This window comes from Coregonus clupeaformis, chromosome 10, assembly GCF_020615455.1.
Source record: "Coregonus clupeaformis isolate EN_2021a chromosome 10, ASM2061545v1, whole genome shotgun sequence".
NCBI lineage: Eukaryota > Metazoa > Chordata > Actinopteri > Salmoniformes > Salmonidae > Coregonus > Coregonus clupeaformis.
Genome location: NC_059201.1, coordinates 53,453,226 through 53,468,050, shown reverse-complemented (window position 1 = coordinate 53,468,050; position 14,825 = coordinate 53,453,226). Strand labels below are relative to the sequence as shown.

At 43.5% G+C, this 14,825-nt stretch overlaps 1 protein-coding gene across 1 annotated transcript; it reads right to left on the bottom strand.

Annotated features, from left to right (window-relative positions):
• Positions 1-7,977: 7,977 nt before the first annotated feature.
• Positions 7,978-14,214, bottom strand: ube2v1 (ubiquitin-conjugating enzyme E2 variant 1). Its single transcript, XM_041888730.2, has 4 exons — positions 14,124-14,214; positions 10,771-10,919; positions 9,710-9,835; positions 7,978-9,317 (listed from the first exon to the last, which is right to left on the bottom strand). Exons 1-4 carry the CDS (start codon positions 14,143-14,145, stop codon positions 9,171-9,173), a joined length of 444 nt encoding a protein of 147 aa, XP_041744664.1. The 5' UTR covers positions 14,146-14,214; the 3' UTR covers positions 7,978-9,170.
• Positions 14,215-14,825: the final 611 nt, after the last annotated feature.

The window sequence follows — 14,825 nt, the reverse complement described above, 5'->3', positions numbered from 1 at the left end:
GCAGTACAGACAGACAATAGGAGAAAGCTGTGACATGATGCCAGATATGGATGGATGGTAGAGCAGTACAGACAGACAATAGGAGAAAGCTGTGACATGATGCCAGATATGAATGGATGGTAGAGCAGTACAGACAGACAATAGGAGAAAGCTGTGACATGATGCCAGATATGGATGGATGGTAGAGCAGTACAGACAGACAATAGGAGAAAGCTGTGACATGATGCCAGATATGGATGGATGGTAGAGCAGTACAGACAGACAATAAGAGAAAGCTGTGACATGATGCCAGATCTGGATGGATGGTAGAGCAGTACAGACAGACAATAGGAGAAACACAGGAGTACTGTGCTGCCTGAGACATTCATTTCAATAGTACTCTTATTGAACAATAATGATACAAAACAGGTATACAATACAAGGTATACGTATATTCAGAAAATATTCATACCCCTTGACTTATTCCACATTTTGTTACAGCCTGAATTCAAAGTTGATTACATTTATTTATTTATTAAACTGAAAACATGTTTTTAGACATTTTTGCAAGTTTATTGAAAATGAAATATAGAAATATCAAATTTACATAAGTATTCACACCCCTGAGTCAATACATGTTAGAATCACCTTTGGCAGTGATTACAGGTGTGAGTCTTTCTAGGTATGTCTCTAAGAGCTTTGCACAACTGAATTTACAATATTTGCACATTATTCTTTTTAAAATTCTCCAAGCTCTGTCAAGTTGGTTGTTGATCGTTGCTAGACAGCCGTTTTCAAGTCTTGCCATAGATATTCAAGCCAATTTAAGTCAAAACTCTAACTAGGCCACTCAGGAACATTCAATGTGGTCTTGGTAAGTAACTCCAGTGTATATTTGGCCTTGTGTTTTAGGTTATTGTCCTGCTGAAATGTGAATTTGTCTCCCATTGTCTGTTGGGAAGCAGACTGAACCAGGTTTTCCTCTAGGATTTTGCCTGTGCTTAGCTCTATTCCGTTTCATTTTATCCTAAAAAAACTCCCTAGTCCTTGCCGATGACAAACATACCCATAACATGATGCAGCCACCACCATGCTTGAAAATATAAAGAGTGGTACTCAGTGATGTATTGTGTTGGATTTGCCCCAAACGTAACGCTTTGTATTCAGGAGATGGAGTTAATTTCTTAGCCACATTTTTAGCAGATTTACTTTAGTGCAAACAGGATGCATGTTTTGGAATATTTGTATTCTGTACAGGCTTCCTTCTTTTCACACTTTCATTTAGGTTAGTAATGTGAAATAACTACAATGTTGTTGATCCATCCATTGGCCTCATGGTGCAATCCCTAGGCGGTTTCCTTCCTTTCCGGCAACTGAGTTAGGAAGGACGCCTGTATCTTTGTAGTGACTGGGTGTATTGATACACCATCCAAAGTGTAATTAATAACTTCACATTTTTTTTATTTTTACCCATCTACCAATAGGTGGCATTCTTTACGAGGCATTCGAAAAACCTCTCTGGTCTTTGTGGTTGAATCTGTGTTTGAAATTCAATGCTCGACGGACGGACCTTACAGATAATCGTATGTGTGGGGTACAGACATGAGAATTCAAAAATAATGTTAAACACTAATTTTGCACACAGAGTCGATGCAACGTATTATGTTACACGCCGCCCCATTGGTCTCCCGGTTGCGGCCGGCTACAGCAGAGCCTGGATTCGAACCAGGATCTCTAGTGGCACAGCTAGTACTGCAATGCAGTGCCTTAGACCACTGCGCCACTTGGGAGGCCATACTATTCCTTATAGTGCAGTACTTTTGACCAGAGCCCATACGGAGTAGGGTGCCATTTGGGACACATGCAGAGTGAATTAACTTTTCTAGGAGGACACTTGCCTTGGACTTCATGCTTGTCAATAATACTACATATTTTTGGCCCTGAGGAGCATATATCACTTCAATTGTCCCTATTCAATATACAATCAACTGATGGTGTCATTGTCTCTACAAGTGTCATTCGGTGGCCTTGAGAGCACTTACACTAAATGGCTCTTTGCCAAATAGCCCTTCAGCGCTCGCGGTTCAATTGCACTGTCAAAGGGAGAATTACCTGCAGAGGACACGACGTTTGGCTAATATCCACATTAAAAAAGCTCATTTTCACAAAATGAAGTACCGGTAGAATAATCGCTGTATCTGCATATGCTGAAAAAGAAACGTTTGGAGAAAGCGTAGTCAATTCTGCCTAATTGAGGGGCACGTGGCTAACTTATGCTGCAGGAAAGTGTGTGTGTGTGTTGGGGGGGTTCGAGTAGAGGTTACAATGGGTATGATAGGGGCCAGCTGTAGTGCTGAGCTGTGTGCTAGAGGGGAGGGTGTGTGTGTGTGTGTAGGGGGGAAGAATCTCTCACACTTTTTGTCTTGGGCCATCTGCTCAGGGTTTCGTAATGGGGCATGTGGCGGTGTGAGGGGGTGGAGGGGTCAGAGAATGGTAGAGGGCTACATTCCGTCACCTTAAAGCCATGCGACAGCCAGCACCTCAGCTGCTCCCCTTGAACCCAGGCTATAGGAGCCGAAGCCTGGAGCTGTGACATGGAGAGGGAGATTTACAGTGCCCAAGTGACCTCGCATAAATGACTCCATTTCCCTAATCAGTTGTATTGGTTTATCAGCCATTTTAGTTTCTGTAGTTGATTAGAACGGGGAAATGGGAAATAACTAGCCTGGGTTCCGACATGTGTGGCTCCAGTCGAAACTGACTGGAACTCAGGTTATCTCTGATAATAGAGAACTCTATTTTCTTAGAATGGGTGCCTGTGGTGAATTTTCTTCAATATAAATTAGATATGCTATAGATGAGAGAAGACTGGCAACATAGTCAACAGCTCCTCTGCAGCCCCCAAATAAGCTGAACTAGCCCTCAGTTTCTCAATAGATCACATGTTTATTGGTCATTGTTAACAGGGGAGGAAGAACTCACTTCACGTTTTTTCTCCAATGCCCAAAAATACAAACAAAATCAAGAAGTTTGTTTATATAATGAGAGGGTCTATAGGGACATATGACAGAGGATGATCAACTTAATCAGCAGCTGTTTCAATTAACGGTACACAGGACTTTCACCAAGCAAGGCACGGCATATAGTCAACAGAAATATCAAAGCAGCAGACCCAAAATGATACATGCATGTGCAACACTAAGCAAACAATCTTTCCCATTTCGCTAAGTGGCACTTTAGTCACGGGTCTCTCTCTCTGTTTGGGCGAGAGTGTGTGTATAAATGTGTGTGAGTGGTATTGACCCCACGAGCAGATGGACCTCTCGAAACTGCTTGGAGCAGCCCGCACACCGGGTCATTTTGGAGAATGGTGTGGGAGTGTGTATGTGTCAGTAGACCATCTGACACCGCCCACAAAGGGTCTGCTCTCTGTGGTCTGTGCTTTACATGTGAATGCAACAAATGGAGTGCAATCAGGGAGTTAATTATTGAGATGGTGTGCGAACACAGATATTTCATATGATAATCAGGCAGTTGGTCTGATGAACACATTATGTTTATTAGGTACACCCATTTAGTACCGGGTCAGACCCCCCTTCACTCCAGAACAGCCTGAATTCTTCAGGTCATTCTACAAGGTGTCGGAAGAGTTACACAGGGATGTTGGTCCATGCTTACGCGATGGCATCATGCAGTTGCTACAGATTGGACAGCGGTACATGCATGCTGCAAACAGTCCGTTCCGGCCTCCCGAGTGGCGCAGTGCCAGAGGCGTCACTACAGACCCTGGTTCGATCCCAGGCTGTGTCGCAGCCGGCCGTGACCGGGAGACCCATGAGGCAGTGCCAGCGTCATGAGGGTTTGGCTGCCCGGGATTTCCTTGTCCCATCGCGACTCCTTGTGGCGGGCCGGGGACATGCACGCTGACTATGGTCGCCAGCTGTACAGTGTTTCCTCAGACACATTGGTGCGGCTGGCTTCCGGGTTAAGCGAGCAGTGCGGCTTGGCGGGGTCGTGTTTCGGAGGATGCATGGCTCTCGATCTTTGCCTCTCCCGAGTCCATATGGGAGTTGCAGCGATGGGACAAGACTGTAACTACCAATTGGATATCACAAAAAAGAATAAAAACAGTCCGTTCCATCTCATGCCGAAGATGCTGTATTGGGTTGAGGTCTGGGGACTGCGCAGGCCACTCAAGTAAACTGTCTGTAGGAGTGATCAATTTTCGTGAACGGGGTGGTGTACCAAATAAACTGGAATGTACAGTGCATTCAGAAAGTATTCAGACTCCTTGACTTTTTCCACATTTTGTTTTACGTTAACAGCCTTATTCTAAAATGGATGAAATCGTTTTTTCCCCCTCATCAACCTATACACAATACCCCATAATGACAAAGCAAAAACAGGTCTTTAGAAACTTTTGCTAATGTATTTAAAAAATAATTATAATAATATCACATTTACATAAGTATTCAGACCCTCTGTCAGGTTGGATGGGGAGTGTCGCTGCACAGCTATTTTCAGGTCTCTCCACAGATGTTCGATTGGGTTCAAGTCTGGGCTCTGGCTGGGCCACTCAAGGACATTCAGAGACTTGTCCCGAAGCCACTTATGCGTTGTCTTGGCTGTGTGCTTAGGGTTGTTGTCCTGTTGGAAGGTGAACCTTCGCCCCAGTATGAGGTCCTGAGCGCTCTGGAGCAGGTTTTCATCAAGGATCTCTCTGTATTTTGCTCCATTCATCTTTCCCTCAATCCTGACTAGTCTCCCAGTCCCTGCCACTGAAAAACATCCCCACAGCATGATGTTGCCACCACCATGCTTCACCGTAGGGATGGTGCCAGGTTTCCTCCAGATGTGACGCTTGGCATTCAGGCCAAAGAGTTCAATCTTGGTTTCATCAGACCAGAGAATCTCGTTTCTCATGGTCTGAGAGTCTGTAGGTGCCTTTTGGCAAACTCCAAGTGGGTTGTCATGTGCCTTTTACTGAGGAGCCTCCGTCTGGCCACTCTACCATAAAGGCCTGATTGGTGGAGTGCTGCAGAGATGGTTGTCCTTCTGGAAGGTTCTCCCATCTCCACAGAGGAACTCTGGAGTTCTGTCAGAGTGACCATCAGGTTTTTGGTCACCTCCCTGACCAAGGCCCTTCTCCCCCGATTGCTCAGTTGGCCGGGCGGCCAGCTCTAGGAAGAGTCTTGGTGCTTCCAAACTTCTTCCATTTAAGATTGATGGAGGCCACTGTGTTCCTGGGGACCTTCATTGCTGCAGAAATGTTTTGGTACCCTTCCCCAGATCTGTGCCTCGACACAATCCTATCTCAGAGCTCTGCGGACAATTCCTTCGACCTCATGGCTTGGTTTTTGCTCTGACATGCACTGTCAACTGTGGGACCTTCCGTAGACAGGTGTGTGCCTTTCCAAATCATGTCCAATCAGTTGAATTTACCACAGTTGGACTCCAATCAAGTTGTAGAAACATCTCAAGGATGATCAATGGAAACAGGATGCACCTGAGCTCAATTTCGAGTCTCATAGCAAAGGGTCTGAATACTTATGTAAATAAGGTATTTCTGTTTTAGTTATCTAAAAACCAGTTTTCACTTTGTCATTATGTGGTATTGTGTGTAGACTGATGAGGGGGGGAAAGTATTTAATCAATTTTAGAATAAGGCTGTAACGTAACAAAATGTGGAAAAAGTCAAGGGGTCTGAATACTTTCCGAATGCACTGTATATATCAAAATAGGAGAAAATGGGGTTGGAAGGTTTTTCTACGATACACAAATAACTGCACTTTCATTTTCATCAAGGGTTACCATCCTCATTTTCAACCTCTACTGTTGCTTTGGTTTAGTCTGTTTACTTTACAGGCAGCATGAGCAAAAAGTTTAAAACTACTACCACTACGTGGTCTCTTAAGTCTATGGAGTTGGTCATATTGGTCAACAAGTCATATTCTATTTGATATTCTTATTCATGTTCTATTTTTTCCTTGACTCTGCATCCTACAAACACCCATGTCCTGCTTCCCAATTAGACCCATTCAATGATTGAGAATCCCCATCCTATTATGGTGATGGAGCACTTTTTTGCACTCACATTCACTGTAGATACAGGCAAGGATGGGGATGTCTATTTTCCTTTCCCTTACCACACAAATGGCTGTCTATACAAAGCCAATACTTATGTGATTAGAAAATGTCTTGTCATGGAAGCAAATGCAGGGAGATCATTTTTGTTGGGGTGGGGGGCTTAGTTTACTAGACATTTCCTGGAGGTTGCCATTTGCGGGATGCAATTGAAAGCAAGGTGCGAGGCAGATATTGAGAGGACGGAGAAAATACTGCATGGCTGGAATTTTGTCTAGATAATTATGAGATCATAGTAAGAGATTATAAAGGGCCATACATGCATATAAGTCTTACAATGCATTATAGCTACAGGCTTTAAGTAAAGTGTTGCCCAATGGTTTATCAAAAATATAGGTATTCTTTCCTTAGAATTTTTACCACTGGACATTCTGATGGAAATTCACATAAATCTAACTGATCTTAAATTGTGTGATTCTAGGACTTTCCTGTGAATGTAAATAATTGCCTAACCACAATACAAAACACATTTTTCCTGATAGAATACCTAACAATTCCAGGGGACGTATTCATAAATCATGACAGGAGCGCTGATTTAGGATCGGATTTGCCTATTATATCATAATGAATGAGACTTCATGGACAGGCGGGACCTGATCCTAGACCAGCACGCCTACATCGAGGCACATGAATACTGGCGCTGAAATAACGAGGTGTACCACTCCTTCGAGTTTACAGAGTGCTCCATATTGTGTGACGTAGCCTATAGGACTGGGGCACCCCCAGCTGTCTCTCTCATTGTGATGAATTTGTGCTGCTATCCCCTCAAAACCACCCAGGTCACGTGACTCTCTTTGTCCCGTCTCCACGCCAGCCTCGCAAGAGAGGAGCGGCCCCCACCAGGGAAGAGGCAACAGCTGTTGAATGGGGACCAGTGATCCCATAGAGCTGCTGCACCTTGCAAGTCACTATCAAGATGGATGAGAACAATCCCCAGACGTGTTCCCTGCTCAGCGGACGACAGCTTACTTCTTAAAGGAGTCCCCCCCCCCCCATTTGTTTTCCTATCTATCCGGGGTGGGTGGCTTTTGCTGGCTGATTCAATGCCGCTTCACACTATCTGGCTTTAAAAATGACAAAATCCAGTGGAATCAGATCAGGAGGGCCATCTTTCTTCTAATTTCATGAAAATCTGCATGACACTACAGAATTATTTCCGTCAAAGCAAAGTGTCACATTTGACATTGGCCACAGAAAAAGATGGGGAATTTGTAGTACATTCTGAGATTTGTTTGCAAGGTGTCTGCAATCTTTTTGGTAACACTATAGGGATCAAATTAGGCACACGTTGTCTCATTTAGGGAATAATATAAGACATGGAAACAAACGGAATAAGTACAGTAAATGGTTCATACCCAATGAAGGTCTAATAACCTATTATGTGACTACACTAAAGTGTTAACATCTGTTATCTAATTTGATAGATGTTTTGAAGTGAAAAAAACAGAACCCTCAAGAGCAGGGAGCCCATATACTTTGGTAGTATACACTTCCATTCTCTCTAGCGTAACATTTCTATACAACTTGGTTAGCGGTTTAGAATATGCTGATGCAAATTCCATAGAAGACCTTTTAGGTATCCATAGGATTAGGTAAATATAATTTGAATTAACTACACCTTTAAAACCAGAATGGATACCACTTTGGCATCATAAGATTGTTCCTGCACTAAAAAAATGCACTCTCAGGCATGTGATAACACAAGATACTCAAAAGAAAAATTCACTTATTTTGAATTCAGTTCAAACATTCAGTTTGATAGAGTAGACCGAATGTTATCATTCCACGGTGCGGGTTCGACTGAATGCCGCCCTTACCAAAATGGATTGAGAATCAGAAGAAGACAAACACATGCAAAAGTAACGAGGTTTAATTCAAATAAAACCATGCACAGGTCACCGTCACCCAGATCAGAGATTCACACCAGTTATCAAATAAACAACTAAAGCCATACGTTGCATTCAGTGAGCCCACTGTATGAGATGACCTCTAGGAGTACATAGGTCAGCCCTAAAGATGAAACAAAAGCTCATCGTTCTCCACACAATAATGTGGTGAACCTGAAAAAAATGTGCAAAGCACAAAAGATTAGCATTTCAAACCCCATGTACTTTAAGACAAAATTAAGATAACCTTTATTCCCCCCCCATCCCATGTACCGTACATGCGCCAAGACCGATAAATTCACATAATCGGGATCAAAAAGCTGGTTACTCAGTTTGAGACCAATGCTAGCCTGAAAAATAGCAAGAAACGTTCCTTTTTTGCCAAAGGTGGATCAAACATACACTTTTTTTTTGGGGGGGGGCACACACAATGTTTCTTTATTAGCTTTCTGAAACAGACACTGGCAAGACTATGCTGTAGATCCCAAGCCACTGCTCCTGACCTGCCAAGTCCAACTGGGTGAGCAGAATCATTGCAGCAAAATTAAGAGCCGAACAGTGAAAACTTTCCCGACCACATTGCAGTGGGGGCACAGGTCTACTTTTCTTTTGCGGCGCAGCAAGTCATCTTGATTTCCACCCTTGTTATACCTAGAGTAAATGCCACCACCCTTAGTTGAAGAACCCAGCACACACATAAGATAGGTACACTCAATAAGATCATTTATGTTATTTTACAATCTGGATGTAGAACACAAAGATAAAAAATAAAATAAAAAAAAGATTAGTAAGTAATTTGTATCATAATGTCTGGCCTGCACGGTGGTGAGCATTGGGTGTCGGGATAGGGGATGGGTGGACTCCACCTGTGCAACCATCTCTCTGTCCAACGAGAAGGTCTCGAGAGACAAAGTGGCCATGACTTAGGACAAAAGGTGGGAGGGGCCTGGCAAAAGAGAGCTTACGTGAGAACAGAGGTTTCAAGCGTCTCTGAAAAATAAGGAGGTGGTACATGTACGCTGTATGTGCGGATTTCTGTGTGTGTGCGGAATTGTTGAATCAGTGTGTATGTATTGAATGTGTATATTTATTTATTTATGTGTTGGATCGAGGGATAGTGAAGGAGAGTTGGGATAGCAGGGCTAGTCAGGGTCAGGGGGCTCAGTTGCTGAAGAGCTGGCCTTCGGGCGGCTGGGGGAGCTTCATGTTCTCTTTGCACATCATGAGCCGCCGGAGCTCCTGCAGCACCACACGGATGCTGTACGAGTTCTGCCACTTGGCCAGTGCCGCCACCGCCCGCGTGTCCACCTGAGAAGGGGAGGTTACAGCCATGTGAGAGACTCACAAAACCAACACACAGCTATATGCAGACATCACTTGGAAAGGACATGGCCTCTGTCGAAGAAAATTGGGTTTCAAACTTTCGCTCATTTTAAAATGTGGCTCAACGGTGACTTCAGCCCTCAAACAAACAAACCCGATTCCTGGACTAAAAACATGTTCAGTGGAGTTAAGTGCTTTTTAGTCCAGGACTAGGCTTCATCTGGTTCTGGAAAACCAGTCCTGCGTCTGTAGGTAATGAATCAGATGTGCTTTGCTAGCTGTAGGCTAGAGTCTTTCAGGTTATACACTCAAATACAAAAGGTCTCTTTGATCCAATTGATCCAACCCGAATAGGAAATGTATGACCTGGGACTTACCACACCGTTTGAGTTGTGTACGCCATTCAGATTGATCTTGGTCACAAATCTGACAAAAGGGGGAGACTCTGGGTATCTGGGTCCACATTCTACCTTTAGACTGTACATCCTGTTCTCGTAGATTGTCTGGAAGAAAGACATCAGAAAAAAGGCAAGATTTAAGTCTTGAAATAGGTTACGGCTCAAGATAAAGACTGCATGGTCGTGGGTAACTCTTGGCTATCATCATGAGCAGTGAGTTATGATAGTAAGCTTGTCGTAGGCCTGTGTTTGGGCTGCTGCATACCAGTTTGGTATTGGCCTACTACGTGGTTAATTAAAGGAGCTCGCAAACCAGGGGCTCATCATGGATGTTTCAAACTTTGTCTGCAAAACACCCGTGGCTGTCCCAATAGAATTAGAATGTTATCTATTCCATTTCAATGCGGTCCCACTTCTGGTGTGTGGGGGTCGCCTCCACTGGGTGAAAGGTGATTTATGCTATGTTTATGCTCACAAGCGACGTCAACAAAAACACTTCGTACTTCATAAGCTAGCCATTACCCGAGCAAAATCATGGTTTTGGTTGGGTGAGGACAACACTACTTTAGATCTCAGGGCGGGTGACGTCACTGCACGATGGCTGCTACTAGCGCACACAGCTAACAAGCTACATGTGCATGGTTTCGAGCTGGCCTGCTGCGTCGTGTGCATCAGTGTTTCCACTGCATTCATTTAGCTGAGGTGCTAAAATCATTGCCGCCACAGCAAAATGAAACGTTTATTTTGGGGGGGGACATCATAGTATTTCTACCAAACATCCTCTCAATAAAGTTATGCACATCATTCGCTTTTCCTCAGTAAATAGATTTCGCTCTTTGTGCCGCTCTGGCAGCCAAACCGGCCTTCGCGCAAAAACACAGATCCTCTCTTCCAATGCGCTTTGAGAGGAATTAAGGAAACCAGGACAGAGAAAGCAAGGATTTCTATGTGCCGTTGTTTGGTGTGCGTTTGATCCCTCCCACTCTGGGAGGCCCTATTGTGTGTGTGTGGCATTGGCGTGCGTTAGCTTTTTTTCTTACCCTGGGAGGCCCTATGATCATGCCTGTCCAGCGAGTCAGCATTATGTCCTCATCGTCCTCCAGTCCCCAGCTCACCGTCCCGTCTCCAACACCCTTCTGGCCCTCTTCCAGCTCCTCCAGCAGCCGGAAGTTACGGGGTACTTTGACGCCTATTTAAACAGAAAAGGTTCAAAGCAGACATTTTTTCAACCACACATGCCTAGTAGCTTCTGCACACAGACAAGGGTGCCATGTTTACTAAATGGGTTTTATTGAATTACGGAGCAAGACTGAACATAGAAGTCATTGTAATAAGGCTTATGGGAAAACATGAAAGGTCAAAAACTGTTGACGCTTGGGAGATTGAAGCCACTCTAGTCTATGTGTTGAGCAGTACTCCATTACATTGTTCCATTCCTTACCATTAGCTTTCAGGTTGGCCATATAGCCAAACATCAGTGTTTTAGCAGGTCTACTGATAAAGCATTCCTTTCATCCAATTTCAGGCAAACATGTAAGTATGCATTTCAATAGTGATTCATTTAAAACCATCAGCTAATCAAATACATTATAGTAGGAACCATGTCATGTTAAAGGTCCAATGCAGCCGTTTTTATCTCAATATCAAATCCATTCTGGGTAACAATTAAGTAACTTACTGTATATGTTTTCAATTAAAATGCTCAAAAAGAAACAAAACTTGCTTCTTAGCAAAGGGCAATTTCTCCAGCAAGAATTTTGCTAGGACTGTTGGAGAGGTCTGAGAAGGGTGCAACTGCAGCCCGCAATTCGGGGCGTTCCTGCATATGGGCATTCCCATTGCCTCTTTATACTTATATTGGTCAATTTTTAAGCTAAACCGCACAGAAGAGGCGGGGGGGGGGGGCAAAGGACACTACCGGTGTGTACTAGCTACAATTGTCTAGTACACACCGGTAGTGTCCTTTGCCCCCACCTGTCGGGCACTGTTTTCCCGCAGTTCTTTTAACGATGGCAGGTGTTCAGCAGGTGTGAGCGAAGGTCACGGTGTGCTAGCTTTGCCAGCTAGTCCTGAGGACGACTCCGGTACACAGCAGGCGGGAGCGCACCGTGTGCTAGCTAGCTAACTTTCAAGCTAGCTAGCACACAGTGTCGACTGGCCAATCTCCAAGGCATTCCTAGTCGATCAACAAACATTTCTGTAAAAACCCAACAATATATTTTTGTATTTGTCTCGCGCTGTTTGCGGTAAGTGCACCCAATTCAGCTGCCCTGCGTGTAGGGTAGGCAAAGTGTTCCCATTTTGAACCATTTAATGTGTCTGAAGTACAAACCGCGTTCCCGGTGGGCCCGGAGAGCAAATCAAGTGCACCTATAGGCCTACCGCTGGCCAATCGGATGACTCAGATTACCGTAAAAGAAAGCTTCCTCGAGCGCACAGCAACTAATACAGCACAGAGCTGCTGTTTTTTGTTTGAGTTTGTTTATACTCAGCACTGTCAACACTTTTATAAGTCATAAAATGTGGATGCCCCCTACTTACACACACTACAACCAGCACTGCTGCTGCAATGAATGAGTAGGAAAGTGTATCGATAGGGCTTGCTTGCATTGTTATTAGAGGCTTAGGTATTTTTAATATAGAGGAATATTTTACTTTCTCTGGTCATTGGAGTAAAAACTAGAATTTATGCTTGAGGAAGAAACAATGCGGCACGGCACGAGTTTCGTCATCAGCTTTAAGACGGTGTCCCATTTTTGGTCAGTGTCAGCAGAGGAAAGGGAGAGCGGATGGACGTTGAGGCGGACCCTCAGTCTGCTGCGCTCTCCCTCCTCTGAGACTGACTATCAGATGCAGGCCCATCAGCCCAGTAAAATCTAAATAGCAAATTATTTAAATGTATGGGCACTTAGCTGAGCCTCAAGTAATACAACAACTGACCCATTACTGGTGTGATCATGTAGCCTACCTCAAAGAAGAACAATGCATCGGCAGGACAATTTAAGCAAAGCCAATATTATTAATTTGAGTCATTTAGCAGACACTCTTATCCAGAGCGACTTACAGGAGCAATTAGGGTTAAGTGCCTTGCTTAAGGGCACATCGACAGATTTTTCACCTAGTCGGCTCAGGGATTAGAACCAGCGACCTTTCGGTTACTGACACAACGCTCTTACCCACTAAGCTACCTGCCGCCCCGGCGGTGATAATGTATTGGGCCTATACCCTACTGAACAAACCCCACTGCTACAGTACTGTTTTTCATATGTTAATGTTGCATAGGCTTATGTTTAAGTCATGAAAAATAAAAAACCTGAGCTTGCTTGCTTTTTGAATCAAAGTGATTTTGACTCAGAAAAGGTTGGTGACCACTGTCTTGCACTAAAAGGGCATTATGATCATTTTCACAATATTATACGAACCTCCATGTGGAAATATATATAAAACATTGGAAAATCACGTTAACTGCAATGGGCCTTTAAAATAGCCATCCCTTATTATTCACCTATTCATGCACCTCTGAATCTGACACGTGTAATTGCCTTTAGCTTTCAATTTCTCAAGTTATGGTGTGTACCACTGAGGTGTAATCATTAGTCACTAAAACGAGAGTTTCTATTATTCAAAAATTCAGGTAGGTACCTCCCCGTTTCGTTTGTTTCCGTTTAAGAGATGTTTTGAAACATTATCAGCGTAATGAATAGCCCCTGGTGTGTACCTTATGACCAGTTGACAAACTAGCTAGGTAGCTAGTGAGCTAGCATAAACCCTTCCAAAATTGCTGATGAAAATGAACATTTCACTCAACTAACCGCTGATAAGCAGTTGTATAAATGTATTTTGAAAGATTCCAGCTATAGTTAGCTAGTTCAGTTATCCGAAACATTTATGTTAGTTAACTAGTTCTGTTTTCGTCAAGCTCGCTTTGCAAATTGTGTCGGTTCAGTTACCCGCTAGCGTCGTTAGCTAGCTAACGTTAGCGCTGTAGAAACATGACGTTGCAGTTGAATAGGCTACCCAACGTTGGCTAGTAAGTTAGCTAAATGCGCAGATGGCAAAAAAAAAAAATCACCAAGAGTCAATTATGAGGATAACATCGTTAATATACAGTTTATGGCAGAATCAAGTCATGTTTTAAATGCACCACATGAGTTGGGCGAAAGCAGAAAAATACCCGGAGAAAAGCCATCTGAGCTAACGTTAGTTAGCGCGCAATACTGGCTGCGCTAACACCCACATTCATCTAACGTTAGTAAACATGCTGTCTAGGGAAATGTGGCGTCTGAGATTTATAGCTCATATTGGAAGTTCATATAGACCGCTAATATTTTAAACGTAATATACAAGCTTATCAAATGAATATCACAAATATGTGAACGGGGAATTAGTTTACCTGATCCGGCGGAGGCCGCCATCTTTATCGCTGAATAGCGGGAACGCGCACGTTTAAGTGCGTCAGTGCAAATCAAGTGATCTGGGGTGTATTCACTCCGCCGTTTCCGTTGCAAAACATTTCTTAACCGGAAGCAAACGAAACGGGGAGGGACCTACCTGAATTTGTCCAATATAAACTCTCGATTTGAAACTGTTTTGCGGAATGAATGCACCACTGTTAGAGCATTATTTTTGTGTGGAGTCGATGGTCAAAATAAGCCACAAAGATTTATTTTTGTTATTCTTGGGGTTTGGGGGTAGAGTTTTATTTATTCATTATTATTATTTTCTCATGTTATTAATGTCATTTTTGTATTTTTATGTTTGTTCATACACCAACAAAACAAAATTCACATTACCACCAACAATGACCATAAATGACAGATGACATCACAATGGTCTTAAAGCCTGATGACATCACCATGGTCTGAAAGCCAATTTAGTAATGTGGATATGAATCAGTCTTCATTAGTTACTGACATGGCTTGTTTCTGCTGGTGCAAAAAGGTATGAGATCAAGTGTGCATCTTAAATGGCACCCTAAACCCTACACAGTGCACTAGCTTCGACCTATGGAGTCCTATGGGTCCTGGTCAAATGTAGTGCACTATATAGGGCGGCAGGTAGCTTAGTGGTTAAGAGCGTTGTGCCAGTAACAGAA

Bases quoted from the DNA above. Each gene is read 5' to 3' on its own strand.
- ube2v1 (XM_041888730.2), bottom strand. From the start codon at position 14,145: ATGGCGGCCTCCGCCGGATCAG. The intron at 10,920-14,123 runs GTAAACTAATTC...CTGTTTAAATAG, and splicing joins GGCGGCCTCCGCCGGATCAG to GCGTCAAAGTACCCCGTAAC. The intron at 9,836-10,770 runs GTAAGAAAAAAA...TCTTTCTTCCAG, and splicing joins TGATCATAGGGCCTCCCAGG to ACAATCTACGAGAACAGGAT.